Genomic DNA, 16,126 nt, shown 5'->3' on the forward strand with positions numbered 1-16,126 from the left:
GGTGTAAACATGTTGGAACAGTGTTGTTTATGTTGGAGTGTACTATACATTTGCATCTGAATGGTGATGACACCTGAGCAAGTTCCTTTTGCTAAAGAAGGCTGTGGGATATGGCCCAACGCTGCTAAAAAAAATCTTGGAATCGAACCATGACCTTAAAATATTTCATCACATTTGTGTCCCCAGTGTTCATTGTCCTTCATTTGCTCTGAAAGAAAGAGACATAAAAGTTTCATGCCCATTCGCTTTTAGAATTTTTTTTTTCTTCTTTCAGCACCTTCACTGCATTGCCAGGTGTGCAAACTTAATTTTTAATGTTCATTTAAGCAAGACTAACTGGGAATCCACATGAAGACTGAGATGTGAGAGGCCCGTCTATGTCCAATCCACACAGATTCCAACCTCTGCTCACCGTCACTGTCCACAGAACCAGCTGACTTTTAACAACTTGAGGGGACAACAGCCCGCCAAACTGTCTTCAACAGGTTAAATGACAGCAGAAATTTTCTGAACAAAGATAGTTTTAATGCAGGCACCATTGGAAGAAATTGACATTGTATGTATTCATTGATTCATTTTGATTTTATTTCTCTCCCCACCATGGTGAGCAAAAGGAATCTGCCTGTAATGAAACCAGCAAGCTCATAGCCACACCGGGAGCCATGATCAATATACCATTAATAAGGCCAACATACAAAAAGAAGGACATTTGTTTGGTTTAAACAGAGACTATACATAAAGATGGACTTAACGAGGTGTGACATCACCCTCTGGTTTGCAAAGGAGCTGGTTTGAAGCTCAGAGTTACTGCTTATGGTCAGCACCATCTTTTCCGTTTGGAGCCAGGACCTTTCACATAAGGAGTCTGGAAACATGCCACCCTGCCTCAGATCCAAGCTAATGCTAACTTACAATGAGCAGTATAGACTGGTGCTAACAAACTAACATGGCAGGTATCGTTACCAAGTAACATTAAACTCAAAACTGAAGCTTAAGAGAACAGCAGGTGGCCGAACTGTCAATCACAGCTGTCAATCAAAGCCTATTGCAGACATCAAATCTACTAGTTGTCTTTATATCTTATTAACAGAGCTAACATTTCCAAAATGATCATCAGCAGCAGAATTTAGTAATTGAGACCATAATGACTTGTTGAAAAAATGTATTGACTCAGTATTTCATGATAGAAGTTGATGGTTTTTAAATGAGTCCACTGGAACCAGGGATGTTTTTGGAGCCACTGCCTTCGGCGGTATTCTTGGTGGTATGCTCTTTAAGGAACTTCGGCTTGGCTTCAAGCTATTGTTGTTGCTGCTTGGATTTAGACAGCTGTCTGATGAGATTACACTTCAGTCAGAATGTAAAAAAGTGTCCCATGGTGATATGTCTTGGAATCAGTTTGGATTAATATATTTATTAAAATAGAGGTGAGATGTGCGAGTGATGGATATCAAAAATACTTCTAAAAATCCTTTCTTGAGGCTACTTATTGGCACAGCAGTGGTTTGAGCCAAATGCTAATGTCAGCCTGCTCAAAATGACAATACTAACATGCTGATGTTAAGGTATATGGTGTTTACTACATTCACCATCATTGTTTCACATGTTGGCATACAAACATTTCCTGTGTCATTACTTTTGCAGGTATTTGGTCATAAACCAAAGAATTGGACATACTCAATTTTGACTTAATGATGGTGCTAGATTTAAATTCAGAAGACCCCCAAAGTTATAACAATTAATCCTGAAGTGGGCGAGGACATGATTACCAAATTTCCCGACAATCCTTCCAATAGTTGTTGAGATTCACTCAAAACTACAAATACTAATCAGAGGGTGGCGCCACAGGAGAAGTCAAGACATCACTGCTGTCATGAAGGAAGCAGTTGAGATGTCTGGACCAAAGAGGTGGACCAACTGACACACTGATATTGCCGTCCTCAAAGCAACACAGCTAGCATGGCAAAGCAATGTAATTATTGCTTCATATGCCATATTTCTTTGTCATTTAACCTTTAGTTTCTTACATCCATGATGTTTTTATTAAAAAAAAACATCATGGATGTTTTATTAATAATGTATTTTTGCTTAACTACTACAGTGTGATTTGTTATCACAATCACATCAAACAGAGCTCTTCCTCCCATTGTTCATCATTGTGCTTTTTTTATTTTTGTTAAAATGTGAAGGAGAAACAGCAAGAGAGAAAGAGCTCTTCATCGCACACACACGCTAATGAAAGTGGACACTGAACAAGCAGCTGACGGATGTGTCGTGTTTTGATATGAGGTCACCCTGTCCTCCATGTTGTCCAGCGTTCACTAGTTACGGTATGAGGTCACCTCTGAAAACATTTACCTTCCTCTTTAGCGGGACAGTTGTCAAATTTCTCGACCTGAGTTTGAAATAACACCAGCAACTCTGTCACAATATTGAGAAAAAAAAAATCCCCTGTTGGCTGTTAGTTATTCCACTGTGTTAACAGCGTAATCATGTCTACCACTCATCTCTTTTTTAGCAGGGTTTTATATGTGCGTTATTCTCAGTTACAAATTCACAGGGATTTTAGCTCCAGTATTATGATCCTCCAGATAATCTCTCTCTCACACACCAGCCTGTCCGGCTCCTCTTTCTGCTTGAAATGAATTCTTAAATCCTTTCCGTCGCTCTCTGTGACAAACCTCTTTTGCTCTGACTGTCTTTGCCATCACCACTCTCACTTTGTTTACATATAAATAGTTTATTAGTATTGGTAACATGTAAGGAGGGTCCCTCCAATCTTAATGTGGATAACATACCAGAAATAGAAACAGACAGCGATAGAAAATGAGAGGTTATAAAAATAAGAGGATATATGTGCATGTGTGCTTGTGTGTATGAGTGTGTTTTGCTAAATCTTGGAATACAAAAAACCTAATCCCAGTCACTGTCTCTAGAAAGGATTCCACCCAGTTTATAATCCGAGTCGCTGAGCGGTTTATATTCTGGAGGAAGAACAAGACTCAAACAATAAGTCCTCCAGCATCCCAGAATCCACCTCACTCCTCACGACAAGCGTTTGTGGTTTGTTTCTGTGTCTGGAAGTTTGATGCACTTAGTTTTTTGGCAGTTGAAGTCCACATGAGTCAAGTATCCATTAAACCTCCCAAAAGGTAAAAGATAGCAGTCCAATTTATGCAACATTGCTGCTGCATCATCTCCTCCATTAAACCTTCCACAGTAACTTGCTGGCAGGTGGTGTGATGTGGAGGATGTTAGAGGCTAAAGGTGCTTATCCTTGTTTTTATTTCAGGCCATCTTCTTCCTCTCCTCCACTCCTCCATCTGTCCACCGCTCTTCACCTGATTCCTGTTGGGAGGCAAGTTGAGAGAATATGATTGAAGAGAAACTCAGAACACTTTCACCACAGATAATAAGTTAAAAAAAAGAAAGAAGAAGAAATACATATTATGATGTTAGATACAAAACATTTTTGTTGTAACACTACTTAATTTTGCAGGCAAAATGAAGAGCCATTGTAAACTGTCCAACAAAACCATTTTAAGGGTTTCTGAGCAACTCTAAAGTGATTCTTTGAAAGCCAGTTGAGTTTTATACAAGTCATGCTATACTTCACATCTCTTCTGCTTTTATAGGCTAACTCAAAAGATACAACTCAATGATGCATTTAACAAGAGAACTCAATTAGAAATCGTTTAAATTGAGCAAGTCTATTTTATGAGAAACATCAAAACCTCATAAAGAACTTTGAAGTTCAAAGGTGTAATTTTTATGAGCCCTTGAATGTGTTGTTGATAATACAGTAGGTTGACTGTTCTGTCACATCACGCTATGTCATGTGTATGCAGGTTAGAGTAAAACCTTATTTATTAGTTATGGGCTGTTCACACACACAGACTGAGAGGCTGTGAATGAGACCTGACTCCGCAGCCCAGTTCCCGTAGAGAGATTCAGAAAGCACCCAGTGACACTACAGGAGAAAGTTAAGTAAAGCTCAACTTTATGCAAATGTAATCTGACGCAGTGCGAGAGCCATTCACAATCCTTTGGCAAGTGAAACACAGAGTTTACTACTCCACTCTACGTGAAAGAACTTTAATCAAATGGAGGAAAAGCTCATTGTTACCGTTTTAAGCTTTTCTGTGACGTGTGTTTAACAAACTACCAGGACCATTAAAAGAAATGGCCTTGGTAGCCATGGTTACAGTGTGTACCACATACATACAACATCCCTGGTTTGACCCTTGTAGCATTACATACCCCTCTTCCTCCCATCATTACCTGTCTACTTCTCTACCATCAGCTCTCCATTAAAGGTGACATTGTTGGTTCATTGGTAAGGCGGATGTGTCAGAAACAACTGTCCAGTCGGAGCATCCATCCATCCATTGATCCATTTTCTACCGCTTATCTGGGGCCAGATCGCCGAGGTATTAGGCTGAGCAATGAAACCCAGACACCCTTCTCCCTAGCAACGCTCATCAGCCCCTTCCTGAGGGATCCTAAGGCATTCCCAGTCCAGGAGAGATATATACTCCCTCCTGTGTGCTCTGGGTCTGCCCAGGGGCCTACTCCCAGTTAGATGTGCACCTCTAAAGGGAGGCGTCCAGGATGCGAATGAGCAGCAGCTCTACTCCTAGCTTCCCCCGGATGTCTGAACTCCTGACCCTATCTCTTAGGCTGAGTCCAGACACTCATTTTGGCTGCTTGTATCCACGTTCTCGTTCGGTCACTACCCAGTTTACACAAGTCCAGTCGGAGCAGTGTGTGTAAATGACATGCTCAAGACAACATATGTACAGAACTCCAGATTCATGAGAGGCCACGTGTGAACACACCATTACAAATGAAACCAATAACTATATTAATAAGTCACTAACAAGTCTAGAAGTCCACAAAAGTCTCAAGTCAGTCCTAAAATTACAGTGAGTCAAGTCAAGTCTGGAGGTCCCAAACTCTAACTTGCTCTAATTCTTAGTAATATGAATACATTTTAGTTGGTTACTGTGCAAATGAAGGACAGTACCTACACATTTTATAAGAAATGGCATGAAAGTGTACTGATACTGATATAGCAAGTACACATTAAGTACTAGTAAATGATAGCATCCAGCTGACACTGTTAATATGACTTGCGGTTGGTCAGCAGGTAGCAGGAACTAACAGGGTCGCTCTAGAGATTGACATGTGACCTTCTGTTTTCAGGATGGTTTAACTACAAGGCCTTGAGTGCCAAATAAAGCCGCCTTTCGACATTTATTGTGTACTTAACAGCCACATTTAGTTGAAAATTACAGTTTTTTGGATTTTATTCACAGTAACTTCAAATGTGTAGACAAGTTTATTATTTAATGTCACATATACTAAGACACATTTCTCAGTTCTGGGGATAAAAACTGATCTTGATGTCATTGGCCATGCTACACAGACACACAACCACACACACGATACAGTTATGAATCCATCTCCTTTCAAGATTGTTTTACCACGCTGTGGAATTGAAGCACTGAGGTATTTTTCTCAGGGGTAACTGTAGTTCTGGTGAGAGATTTGAAGGATGGGAAGTGAGGTCCTTGAAGGAAAGGAGTTAATGTATTTGGGAGGGGCTGTGTGTATACTGTATGTGTGAGTGAGTGAGTGAGTGCTGCCCTGAGGGGGAATTAATTCAAGCAGAGAGGAAGAGCACTGTAAATACCTTAGATCTGTTATCAGCTCTTATTGGTGTCAGGAGACACATTCAAACACACGCATACATGTATAAACACACACAGCAGTATACTCACCATTGTCTGTGTCTGAGTTCGGGCTGATGTGGCGTTTGTTGGTGCACATGCACTCCAGGTGATCCTCCAGCCTCACCTGCACCTCCCTCAGCTTGGGCCGCCTCCGCACATACTCCACCTTCGCCACCTGGAGAGCGAGAGAGAGAGAGAGAGAGAGCGAAAGATGAGATGAGATGAGATGAAGGAGACAGAAGAAGGAGGAATTTCCTGAGTGGGGAAAAGCGCTTGCTCAAATTTCATCTGTGGAGATTCTGTCAAATTTTATTTAGAGTCAAATGACTTTCTCAGATTCTGTTTAAACTGTAAACTGCAAAGGTGATACTGATTTAAAGGATGAGTCCGGTCATATTTTAAATTTTTACCGTGAACAAATTCCATGGACTTCCAAAACCTGCAATGAATTGATCCTGCTTACAAGTATCGTGTATCCAAATCCTGATCTATCACATACACTGTTCTGCAACTGTAATTACACATCATAGCACACAATGTGTATTAATTGGCAGCTCGAATAATTTACTATTCACTCCAGTTCGACTAAAGTTTACTAAAAGCAACAGTGTCCAGTTCTTTTAGAAAATACCTAGGATTTTCAAAAAGCAAAATATACTTGAGTTACCTTCATTGTACCTTCAATAGGTACAATTATGTTTGAGACTGAGGGCCACAGACATGCTGGGGAAGTGGAACAGTATTTAGTCGAACAATAACATTGCTAGTATTGCCATGCATTACAGATAGTGATATCTGGTATATCAGCACCTTCAAATTAATCGTTCTGCAACCTACTTTTTGTGACTGTAAGTGTGCCCTCCAGACATGTTTTAAGACACACAAAAAGACATTATAACTTGTGTCTAATGAATGTTTTTCCACAAAAAAGCCCAGTTAGCTTGTTAAAATCCCTAAAATTGCTTCTGATCTTTCTCCTTCATTAAATACAGATGTTTATTGACAGTGTTTGTGCACTGGAGGCTTCAAGTTTCCACATCACACTTCTGTAAGTTGTATACTTGACCACAATTGGCTCCAAACCAGTTGTAAAGTTACAAATCATGCCTGTAGGTATAAAACTCTTTGTTGATATCTTAGAGTTATTAAAACTTAATAAACAAAGCTTGGTTGCACTACAAAAGTGTGTTAAAGCAATCTTTTTGGTCCCTAAAAACTGCAATAAATCACTAACGCAGCACTTAGAGCAGAAGATTTCAAGTAGAGCGCTACTGTAAATATGTAGTACAAGTGTTGCAGACAAAATGCTTTCCATGAGCTAGTTATTTTTAAATGACAGCTGTGTTTCTACTGTACCTGTGTAAACACACAGGTGTGTCTGCTCGTGTTTGAACGAATGAAAACAGTATCAGCTCTGCCAGGAATTCACTGACGCTAAGTGATGCGTACCTTTTTTTGTGTCAACACACGTCACTGTCTGCTGTAATGCTCAGTGTCTGAAACGGCAATGTGTTGCTCATGCACACAACCCACAGATAAACAAGCACACATTAGCATCATCATATGCATCAATATGCACTGCCAACTATAAACATACAGAAACAATTACACACACACACACACACACACACACACACACACACACACACACACACACACACACACACACACACACACACACACACACACATATAGACACAGTACATGTTGATGTTCACATCCCAGACACGCAGGCTGAGCAGCTCCAGGTCTGATTGCACAAGCGTCTCTGCTTCAAGTCTGAACAGACTTAGACATCGCTGAGCTGAAACTTTAAACAACAGCAAACCCAGGAGGTTCAGTTGAGGTTAGGATCAGCCTTGCTAGAGCACCATCAGGCCAGGATTAAGATAAAAGGGTGAGGCTTAGTTTAGCATTAACACTATTCTACTACTAAGATGAGAATGATACTTTCAGGTGGATGAAAACTTGAAGGATCACCAAAGTGCTAAGAATCCCTCATGAAGGGGACATGAATGTCTGTGCTCAATTTTGAGCGAATCCATTCAAATAATTGTGATAACTTTTTTTTTTTAAGTCAGGTGACGACCAAAGTCATTGGGATAGATCACTGAGACGCCGTGAATATCTGTACAAAATTTCATGGCAGTCAATCCAATAGTTATTTAGATATTTGCAGTCGGAGCCAAAGTGGTGGACCATCCAACCACCATTGCCATCCCTCAAGCAACGCCGCTAGCATGTCTAAAAATCATGACCATATGTGAGGATGGAAATGTAGATCAACTGGTCAATAAAAAGCTTCCCCCTCAGACTCAGATCACTCTTCACCACACTCTGATAAAGTACAACACCTGCATCGCTGCCAACACCCTCACACACACCAACCTACCAACACCAGCTGGAGGATGTAGTCTCTGTTTGTCTCACACATGGACAGTCCAGCCAAACCTCCGCCCTGCCACATCCCCTCTGGCTGTGAGTGTGCAACTTGCACTCGTGACCGTTTACCCTCTGAACGCTGGATCTCAGCATATGTGAGTGACTTTATTTTTGATTTCCTCTGTAGGCGGACAAAGAGCGAGCCCTTTCATCTCATATTGGGTATCAGCAGGCCAAAGCACACAGAATCAAACTCACCCTCTCCTCCTCCTCCTCCTCCTCCTCCTCCTCTTTCTCCCACTCCACCTCCTGATACACCCACTTGTACCAATCCTCATCTTTTCTCCATATTTCACTCGTCTTATTTCCCAGTGCCTGCTTTTTAATCCTACTTGTTTTTTTTATTTTTATCTTTGCATGTAGGTGCAGTTTCTGTCTAATTTAACATCAGTTACACACTTCCAAACTGCTTTTGGCTTAGCAGTACAGTAATTGTAATTACCACAATATTGTCCATACCTGTACATTTAATATGCAACAAATGCTCATATTGCCCTGAATATCAATATCAAGTCAATATTCTTATTATTGCTATTTTAAAAGTGCATTTTGGATTCCTTTTCTGTGCACACACACAGACACACACACATGCAGGCTTTTAGCTCCCAGTTGGCATGGTGTGACTGTGAACCGGTTGGGCTTTACTGAGTCTTTTTTCCAGCTCTGGTAGAGATCAAAAGGAAGCTATTATGTTCTCGAACAAACTCACTGCCAGACTCTCAATCACCAACACACACACTCACTCACTCACACAGACACATACACACACACACAATGGTTAAGCTGGGGAGAATAATTGTTTTTGGCAGGTGTACAGTGTATACCTCCAGTAAGTGAAATGGATTAAGTGGGTGGAGTGTATGTATTTGGGAGTGTGTGTGTATATGTGTGTGTATTATACTCTATATACGAGTGTGTGTTTAGGTGCTTGGTGCCATCATTAGTTTTGTGTGGTGCCACTGACTACTGGTGTTTATGAACGTGCCACCATGTTGGAATGGTTAGAATGAATATCAAAGGACACAATTTTTCAAGTCTGTCTGAAAACTATAATAGTCTGGGCCCAAAAGGAATATTGAAACAGGTTTTGCTCGCTGCAGTCATTCTGCCTGACGTTTGTTTTATGTTTTAGGACAGACTTGAAAAATTGTGAACCTACCCTTTAAGAAAGTTGGAAGTGTTTTTGCCCTTTCTGCTGCTTTTTTCTGTTTTTTTGTTTACTGCTTTACTTTCACACAGTTTGGTCAGATTCTTCCTCTCAATTTTAAATGCTTTCTTTGGAAAAGTCATTATTATAAGCATGCATGATTTATGCAAAGTAATATAGTAATATATTATGGTGATGATATGATGCAGAATTTTGTCTTTTTTGTTTTTTTTTGCTTTGAATTCACCCTCATTCTCCACAGACTAATCTAAACAAACCAACGCTTTATAACGCTAAAAAAACCTTCAAAGTGTTTTTCTTGTATACCTTGACGGTGCGGTGGTGCTTGCGGGCCGGCTGGCACCTCATGTTGCTGGTGTTGCAGCAGCCGGTGCACCGCTTCACCTCAACGCAGGGCGGCCAGATGATGAAGTTGGCTGAGGTGGGATCCACCTGGCTCCTCGGGATCTCATAGATCACTGTCCGCACCTTACACACTGCTGGCAAGGCCTCTTCCACCACTGCAGGGGGACAAAGAGGTCGAAGGTTACGGAAAACCTGCAGCTATGAGCACTTTTTAGATACACAAATCTTGCTTGGTAATATTTAATTATATAGAAATAGTGTCATGGTTAAATAAACGTTTTTTTATGCCATATGTGTAGCCTGTACGTGCACAGTGTGCGTGTGCGTGAATCTTACCGGTGCTCCTCCTGTGTCTGGTGTGTGCGTGTGCTCTCTTCAAGTCTGGAAGGCTGTGAGAGAAGTCCTTGTAGTAACTGTGTTTTGTCTCCTCGATCACCTCGTTCTCTGGACAGAGACAAAACAACACATGCTCATTCAGACGTCACAAAAGTCAGAAATATTCCCAGATTCTTGCATCAAACACACACATGCAAACACACATGCATGCACGCACACACACACACACACACACGCACATGCACACACACACAGATACACACTATTTGAAGGATAAAACAGTCATGAAACAGTTTAATTTTCTGGGAAGTTTGTAGTACATGTCATGGCTTTGTATTCATTAGTGTACAATAAAACTGTTTTGAGTTGGTTTGACTTTTGATCAACTGGCTTTTCCCTTTGTGAAATATTAAAATGTGATCAAATGAAATGTCAAGGGGTCATGAGAAACGTTCCTTTTCACGTAAAACGCATTAATTTTTTAAGATTCATAAGAGGAAATCTCTATGAATCATCAAACAGGGACCATAAATCTCAAGACGTCTTGATGATTGATAACAAACAAAAACGAGTCAGATGTTTACATGCTGCAGGAAGATGTTAATTAAGGATATCATTACAGAGTCTGCCCTGATCAGAGAATGAGTTTAACTAGGTTATTCTAACTCAGTTATGATGTTAATGTGTGTCAACCGGTTGCTGAGTTCTCCGCATGTAAATGTGCCCTGAGAGATACACTGTGGGTACATCAGATACATTCTTAATCCAATTCACGTACTGCACATACAAACACACTGCATCATTCATTTTGAGGTCACTTGACTCAACTCCGCTGAGAAAATGCTGTTTTGTTGAGCCAAAACTTAAAACAACATGCAAGGATCAGATCACAAGCAAACCTGAGCCATGGTTGGATGTTGTCTGTCTGATTTATTATGCCTATAAATTGATTCTGCATCCATATTTTGATTTAATATCGGATAACTAGACTAGTTATACCAGATAAATGTTGATGTGAGGCCAGTTTACCTCTGAAGGGAGCTGGTCAGCAGACTTGAAACCGTTTCAGTGAGTGCACGATTGTGAGGCCGCTACAGTGAGATGCACTCAGGGAAAGATAAAGAGCTTGTTTACAGTATGTGAGGGCAGGCAGGCAGAAAAGGAATGAAGATTTTATTCTTTGTAAGAATGAAGTTCTCATAGTAATTTCTCATAGCATTTCTTAAAATGTTTTGACACATTTTTGGATTCTGAATTTTGGCACAAAATATTCAACTTGAAGCAATATTGGCCTCAAAACTGATGTAAACCATTAAAGATTTTTTTCTGTAATCCAAGTATGTGAGCTACTGATTACTGAAGATAAGACCTCACTTTAAAAGCTATGTTAAGACAGTTTTAGATAAAACAGTCTAACAGTTTATATCATTGTTGACCCTGCGTTGGTCAATATAGCACTGATAAAATATTGGATTAACTAAACCCATTAGTCATTGATACAAAAACATCAAAGACTTTGTTTTAACCCAGTAACCCTGTAGTAACATAGAACATAACACTAACACTGGGTCAAAACTACCTATTGGAACTGGCTAAAGTGAATCCAGCATTACAACTGTGCTTCACTGACCAATGATTTTTTTTGTGTTTAAGTGTATGTGTGATTTTGAATTCTGTATTAAGAATTATGGGGATTCACCTCCAATATAGAGACAAAAAAATGGTCCCTAAGGTTAATCATTTCATTCAAAGCATGGACTTCATTTTAGGGTGATGGTATGATATGGGTTAGATATAATAGATGTGTACATGTTCCGTACATCTCCAGGAAATTAAGACAGTGTCCTCACAAGTGATACGTTGATGGTAGAAGTAAGATGTGTGAGCCAGCATGCATACATTTGATATGAGTGATCAATCATATGAGGATTGTCTATCTAATGTAACAGAATGACCCTCTTTGATCAGAGTTGGTGATGGTTGGGGGCATTCAGCTCATCTGGACTGTGTTTGATGAGCTTGTGGCTTTCCTGGTTTACACCCTATTTGGTGTGGTTGCCTTTTGATTGCTTTAAGCAGGTCAAATTAATGATTTAAAGATACATTTTTTGTTGAGCTGGGTTCCAACAACGCTTAATCTATATAAATACTTGTATAGTGCAGCTAATATTATCTTTTTAAGTTGATGAACCGTCAGTATACAGACACATGAATCACGATAAGATGATGTATAATCCAAGTGGGTGTTTATGTTTAGTTAAACTGTTGATTTAAAAGTGTGCAAACCGATGCAGGAGGGGTGACTGTACTCAAAAGCTGTTTTGTTTTTTTAAAACTGAGCCCTGCCTTTGTGTGTGTGTGTGTTTGTGTGTGGGTGTCTGCATGGATCATGAGATGCTGTAAAAATCAATCAAGTGTTTCTAAAGTGTTCACAGATTCATCTAACCGTTTCAGCACTCAGCACTGCCAAACCAAACCAAACCAAACCCGCAGACTTGTTCATAGACAATAAATTCTGATTAAAGATTGTGTGTGCAGGGTGGATAGTATGGATATGTGTGTGTGTGTGTGTGTGTGTGTGTGTGTGTGTGTGTGTGTGTGTGTGTGTGTGTGTGTGTGTGTGTGTGTGTTGGCATGTGCGTGTGTGTGTGTGTGTGTGTGTGTGTAACTGGGGGGAGGGGGGAGAGAAAGATTCCCAGAATTTCAGTATAAATGATGTCTGGGCAGGACTGTTTTAATTTGATTCTGAATACCAAACCTCACACTTCTTTTTGTGTGTGTGTGGCTGCGTGTGTGTGTGAGAGAAAGAGCGCGCCCGTTACTTTCTTGCAGAGCTTACTGCCGTGTGTGTGTGTGTGTGCAAGTAGTCACGCACACACGCCTGCCTGTATACACAATGTGCTTCTGAAACACAACAAAGTCCACCTCCGACATCTCCCTCTCTCTCTCTCTCTCTCTCTCTCTGTCTCTCTCTCTCTCTCTCTCTCTCTCTCTCTCTCTCTCTCTCTCTCTCTGTCTCTCTCTCTCTCTCACTCTCTCTCGCCCTGACATGCAGGAATTTGAGCATGAATTATACATAGCAACACAGCAGCCTTCTAGCGGGCCCTGCTCTCAAACCAATAATGGGCAGCATGACAACAGCATAATGAAGTGAGCCACTTGACCCCCACCGAGCCGGGGAGCCGTCACACTCGACATTTGCATCTCAATGATGCCAGGATTAATGGTGGCACCGCTCGGCACAACAGACATGAAAAATGAATTAACTATTTTTTTTTTTGCATAGAAGTTCAGGGTGGAGGAGAGTTTGTGTGGCAGGAATCTGGAGTCTGACTCGGGGCATAAATTCAATAAAGCCTGTTTTATGTTACAGTTATTTCCTCGTGTCTCACCTGACTGATTCAGTCAGTTCTGATTTATTACCTGGATAATGAGAACTGGCATCAACTGTGTTTACTTAATTTTATCAGTGGTGTCATTTAAAGTTGCAGACAGTTTACTTTTATGCAATGTTTATTTTTGTTGTTTTTATAAGCACAAAATTGTTTTAGTTTTCTTCAGTGGCAGCTTAAATTTAACTGCTTTTCCAGCTAACAAATATGTCATGAAAATGAAGACACAGCTATGTTTTTAAGGGGAAAAGCATTTTTAAAGGGATTATTTCCTGGTAAAGAGGTTTAGATTTCCTCCTCTGAATTTCAGGTAATGTGTAGACTCATATGGAAACATTCAGACTGATGAAACATAAACTTTGAGTAAATCAGATTAATGTTTCTTACATTTTAAGGGAAATAATGGCAGTAAATGGGTTCCTCTGGTTGAGGAAAATGAGGCAATTTCTCCAAATATTCAGACTCCTCTGGGACTACAGCGGGGAGTTTGGAAACAGAGAGACAACCGAGTATTATAGAGATTTAGTGTTGTGCTTCCATAAAGTTGGAAAAAGAAGAAGTCAAAATCAGCAGCAGAAAGTGAGATATGCCAACTTTTAGTCAATGTGGCCAGCTCTAAGCACACTGAATCCTACACTTCCCATATTGCAAACTGAATAGCATCTCTTAGATCCTCTGTGCCTGGTAACGTTTATGTCTTTAAAATTCAACACCCTGTCCAGTTTTGTAACACAGGCTTCCCATCACAAACATGTAGTGTCCAAACCCAAGACAAAACACCCCTGCTGACATCACTGTGACATCATCAGGAGTTATTTATTCAGACTAGACAAAAGCTCCTCTGCCTTTTCACACAAGCTGACTTGTGCTCTTGGTGGCCAGTTAACTGATTTTAATGCATAAAATCAGTGAAGTGCCCCTTTAAACAAACGTTTTCTTTCCAAATCTACGTTTCGTTCCTAGTTAACATTGGCAGTGCCTGAAAAGCACAACATCAACTCTGTCTCAGAGTTCATAGAGGGTGTAAAGAGCAAAAAGGGGCCACCGGTCACCTAGCAACATCCGGTGAGGCATTTCAGTATTAGATGAGGGGACAGCATCCTCTTCCTGTGCACTGAACCAGATGCAACTAATACCCCAATTCAGTCTTTCAAAGCACAGACTGTGAAGGAAGCTGCAGGACAAACTGGAACATGCAAACCTGTTGGTGGGCTTTGTTCTTTCGGCCAGAAACTTTGAGTGAAGACACACTCAGATGCTGATAAACCTTCATTATGTGTTGTTCTTTCAGGCTGCTGTTGATGAACTAGCCTACTGAAATGAGTTTGATGCAACCACTGATTCTAATTTGAGAGGGTTACACATATCTTATCCATACAACAAGTGTTTACTTTGGAAAAACAGCTGAGTAGGTATTATGGTGCTCATACCATAAGCGTCATATGAACTGCATTTTCTATTAGCGTGCTCACTCAATAACCTCATTTTGCAGTAAAGCTCAGTAATCCAGCTTGCAGGGGTGAGAGAGGCTGTATTATTACAATAAAGCGCTTTACCTACGGAGTCTATCTCTAGCAGCCGCTGGAGGTCGCTGATGCTGCGGATTTCGCTGCGGGAGAGCCGCTCCAGCAGCTCCCGGGGGAGAGGAGACTCCTGTGGGAAGAAGGTCAGCAGTGAGCATGAATCAGAGCAGAATCATGCAAACGTCATTTTTCTGCAAACAGACTCTTTACCAGATCATTAAAGCCAACTTGTTGTGTTAATTTTTTTTTTAAACGGACAGTCCTGATGCCAGACTGTGCCAATGAAACAGTAAACATTTGTGCGTAATTACGCAGACGTCAAATTAATCTGTTGCATCTACCGCAGTTGTTTTTACTGTGAGTTGCAACTTGCAACAAACTCACTACAAGCAACAGCCAACATTAACCACAGCCTACCTCTGTCTGGTTTACCTCAGCTGCGGTGCGTAACAGGCAGAGGCAGCCGGCTAAGAGGTGGTAGACCGCGACTCTCATCTCCTCTCAGGTCCGCTGTATAGGCACCAGGACGGGGCGAAGGTCCAGTGAAGGAGCCAGGATGTTGCTCCCTGGTCTCGGGAGCCCAGAACCATCCCTCGGGAGAACTGGCTACCTCCACGACTCCAATGAGATAACGAGTTAGGAGTGTGTAAAACTTGGAAGGATCTTTTAACTCCTGAATGAAATGCAGTTAAAATAGAGAACCAGGCTCGTTTTGCTTCTGCGTTCAGTGTTAAGTCACTGTAGGTGAGAGTTGGCTTGATTGCCAAACTAATATAAAAGACTTAAGAGTTGCTAGAGTGTCCAATGCAAATGTAAAAACGTTTCTTTTACATTCACAGACCCATTAACATCCATCACTTCATCCTCAGTATAATCCATTTAAAATCACAGACACATGTGTGCGTCCTGCGGCGGTGGAGCATCTTGGCACTCAATTTGAGCAAATCTTGATATTGATAAAATCCTTTATAGTGAAACTCCCAGAAATAAACAGTTTTGTCCCGTATTTAGAGACGAAGATGCACAAATAAACGAAACAAGAAAAAAACTCTCCGCTCTGCGTTCCGAAGGAGTTTGATGTCAGCTCCCAGCGGTCCTGTGATCTCCGGGGTGAATGAAGTCGGGATGCTTCTAGTCACAGGATAGGCTATAGCTGTGCATGCGCGTCCCCGTGGCACTACACTG

General features: G+C 40.9%; 1 protein-coding gene across 1 annotated transcript; it reads right to left on the reverse strand.

Moving 5' to 3' along the window:
• Window positions 1-2,913: 2,913 nt before the first annotated feature.
• Window positions 2,914-15,541, reverse strand: LOC133986595 (platelet-derived growth factor subunit A-like). The gene is made up of 6 exons (XM_062426328.1): window positions 15,374-15,541; window positions 14,975-15,071; window positions 10,027-10,134; window positions 9,652-9,845; window positions 5,784-5,910; window positions 2,914-2,984 (listed from the first exon to the last, which is right to left on the reverse strand). The coding sequence occupies exons 1-6, from the start codon at window positions 15,434-15,436 to the stop codon at window positions 2,914-2,916; spliced, it is 660 nt and encodes a 219-aa protein (XP_062282312.1). The 5' UTR covers window positions 15,437-15,541.
• Between the last annotated feature and the right edge of the window lie 585 nt (window positions 15,542-16,126).

Source organism: Scomber scombrus, chromosome 2 (assembly GCF_963691925.1).
Source record: "Scomber scombrus chromosome 2, fScoSco1.1, whole genome shotgun sequence".
Classification (NCBI taxonomy): Eukaryota; Metazoa; Chordata; class Actinopteri; order Scombriformes; family Scombridae; genus Scomber; species Scomber scombrus.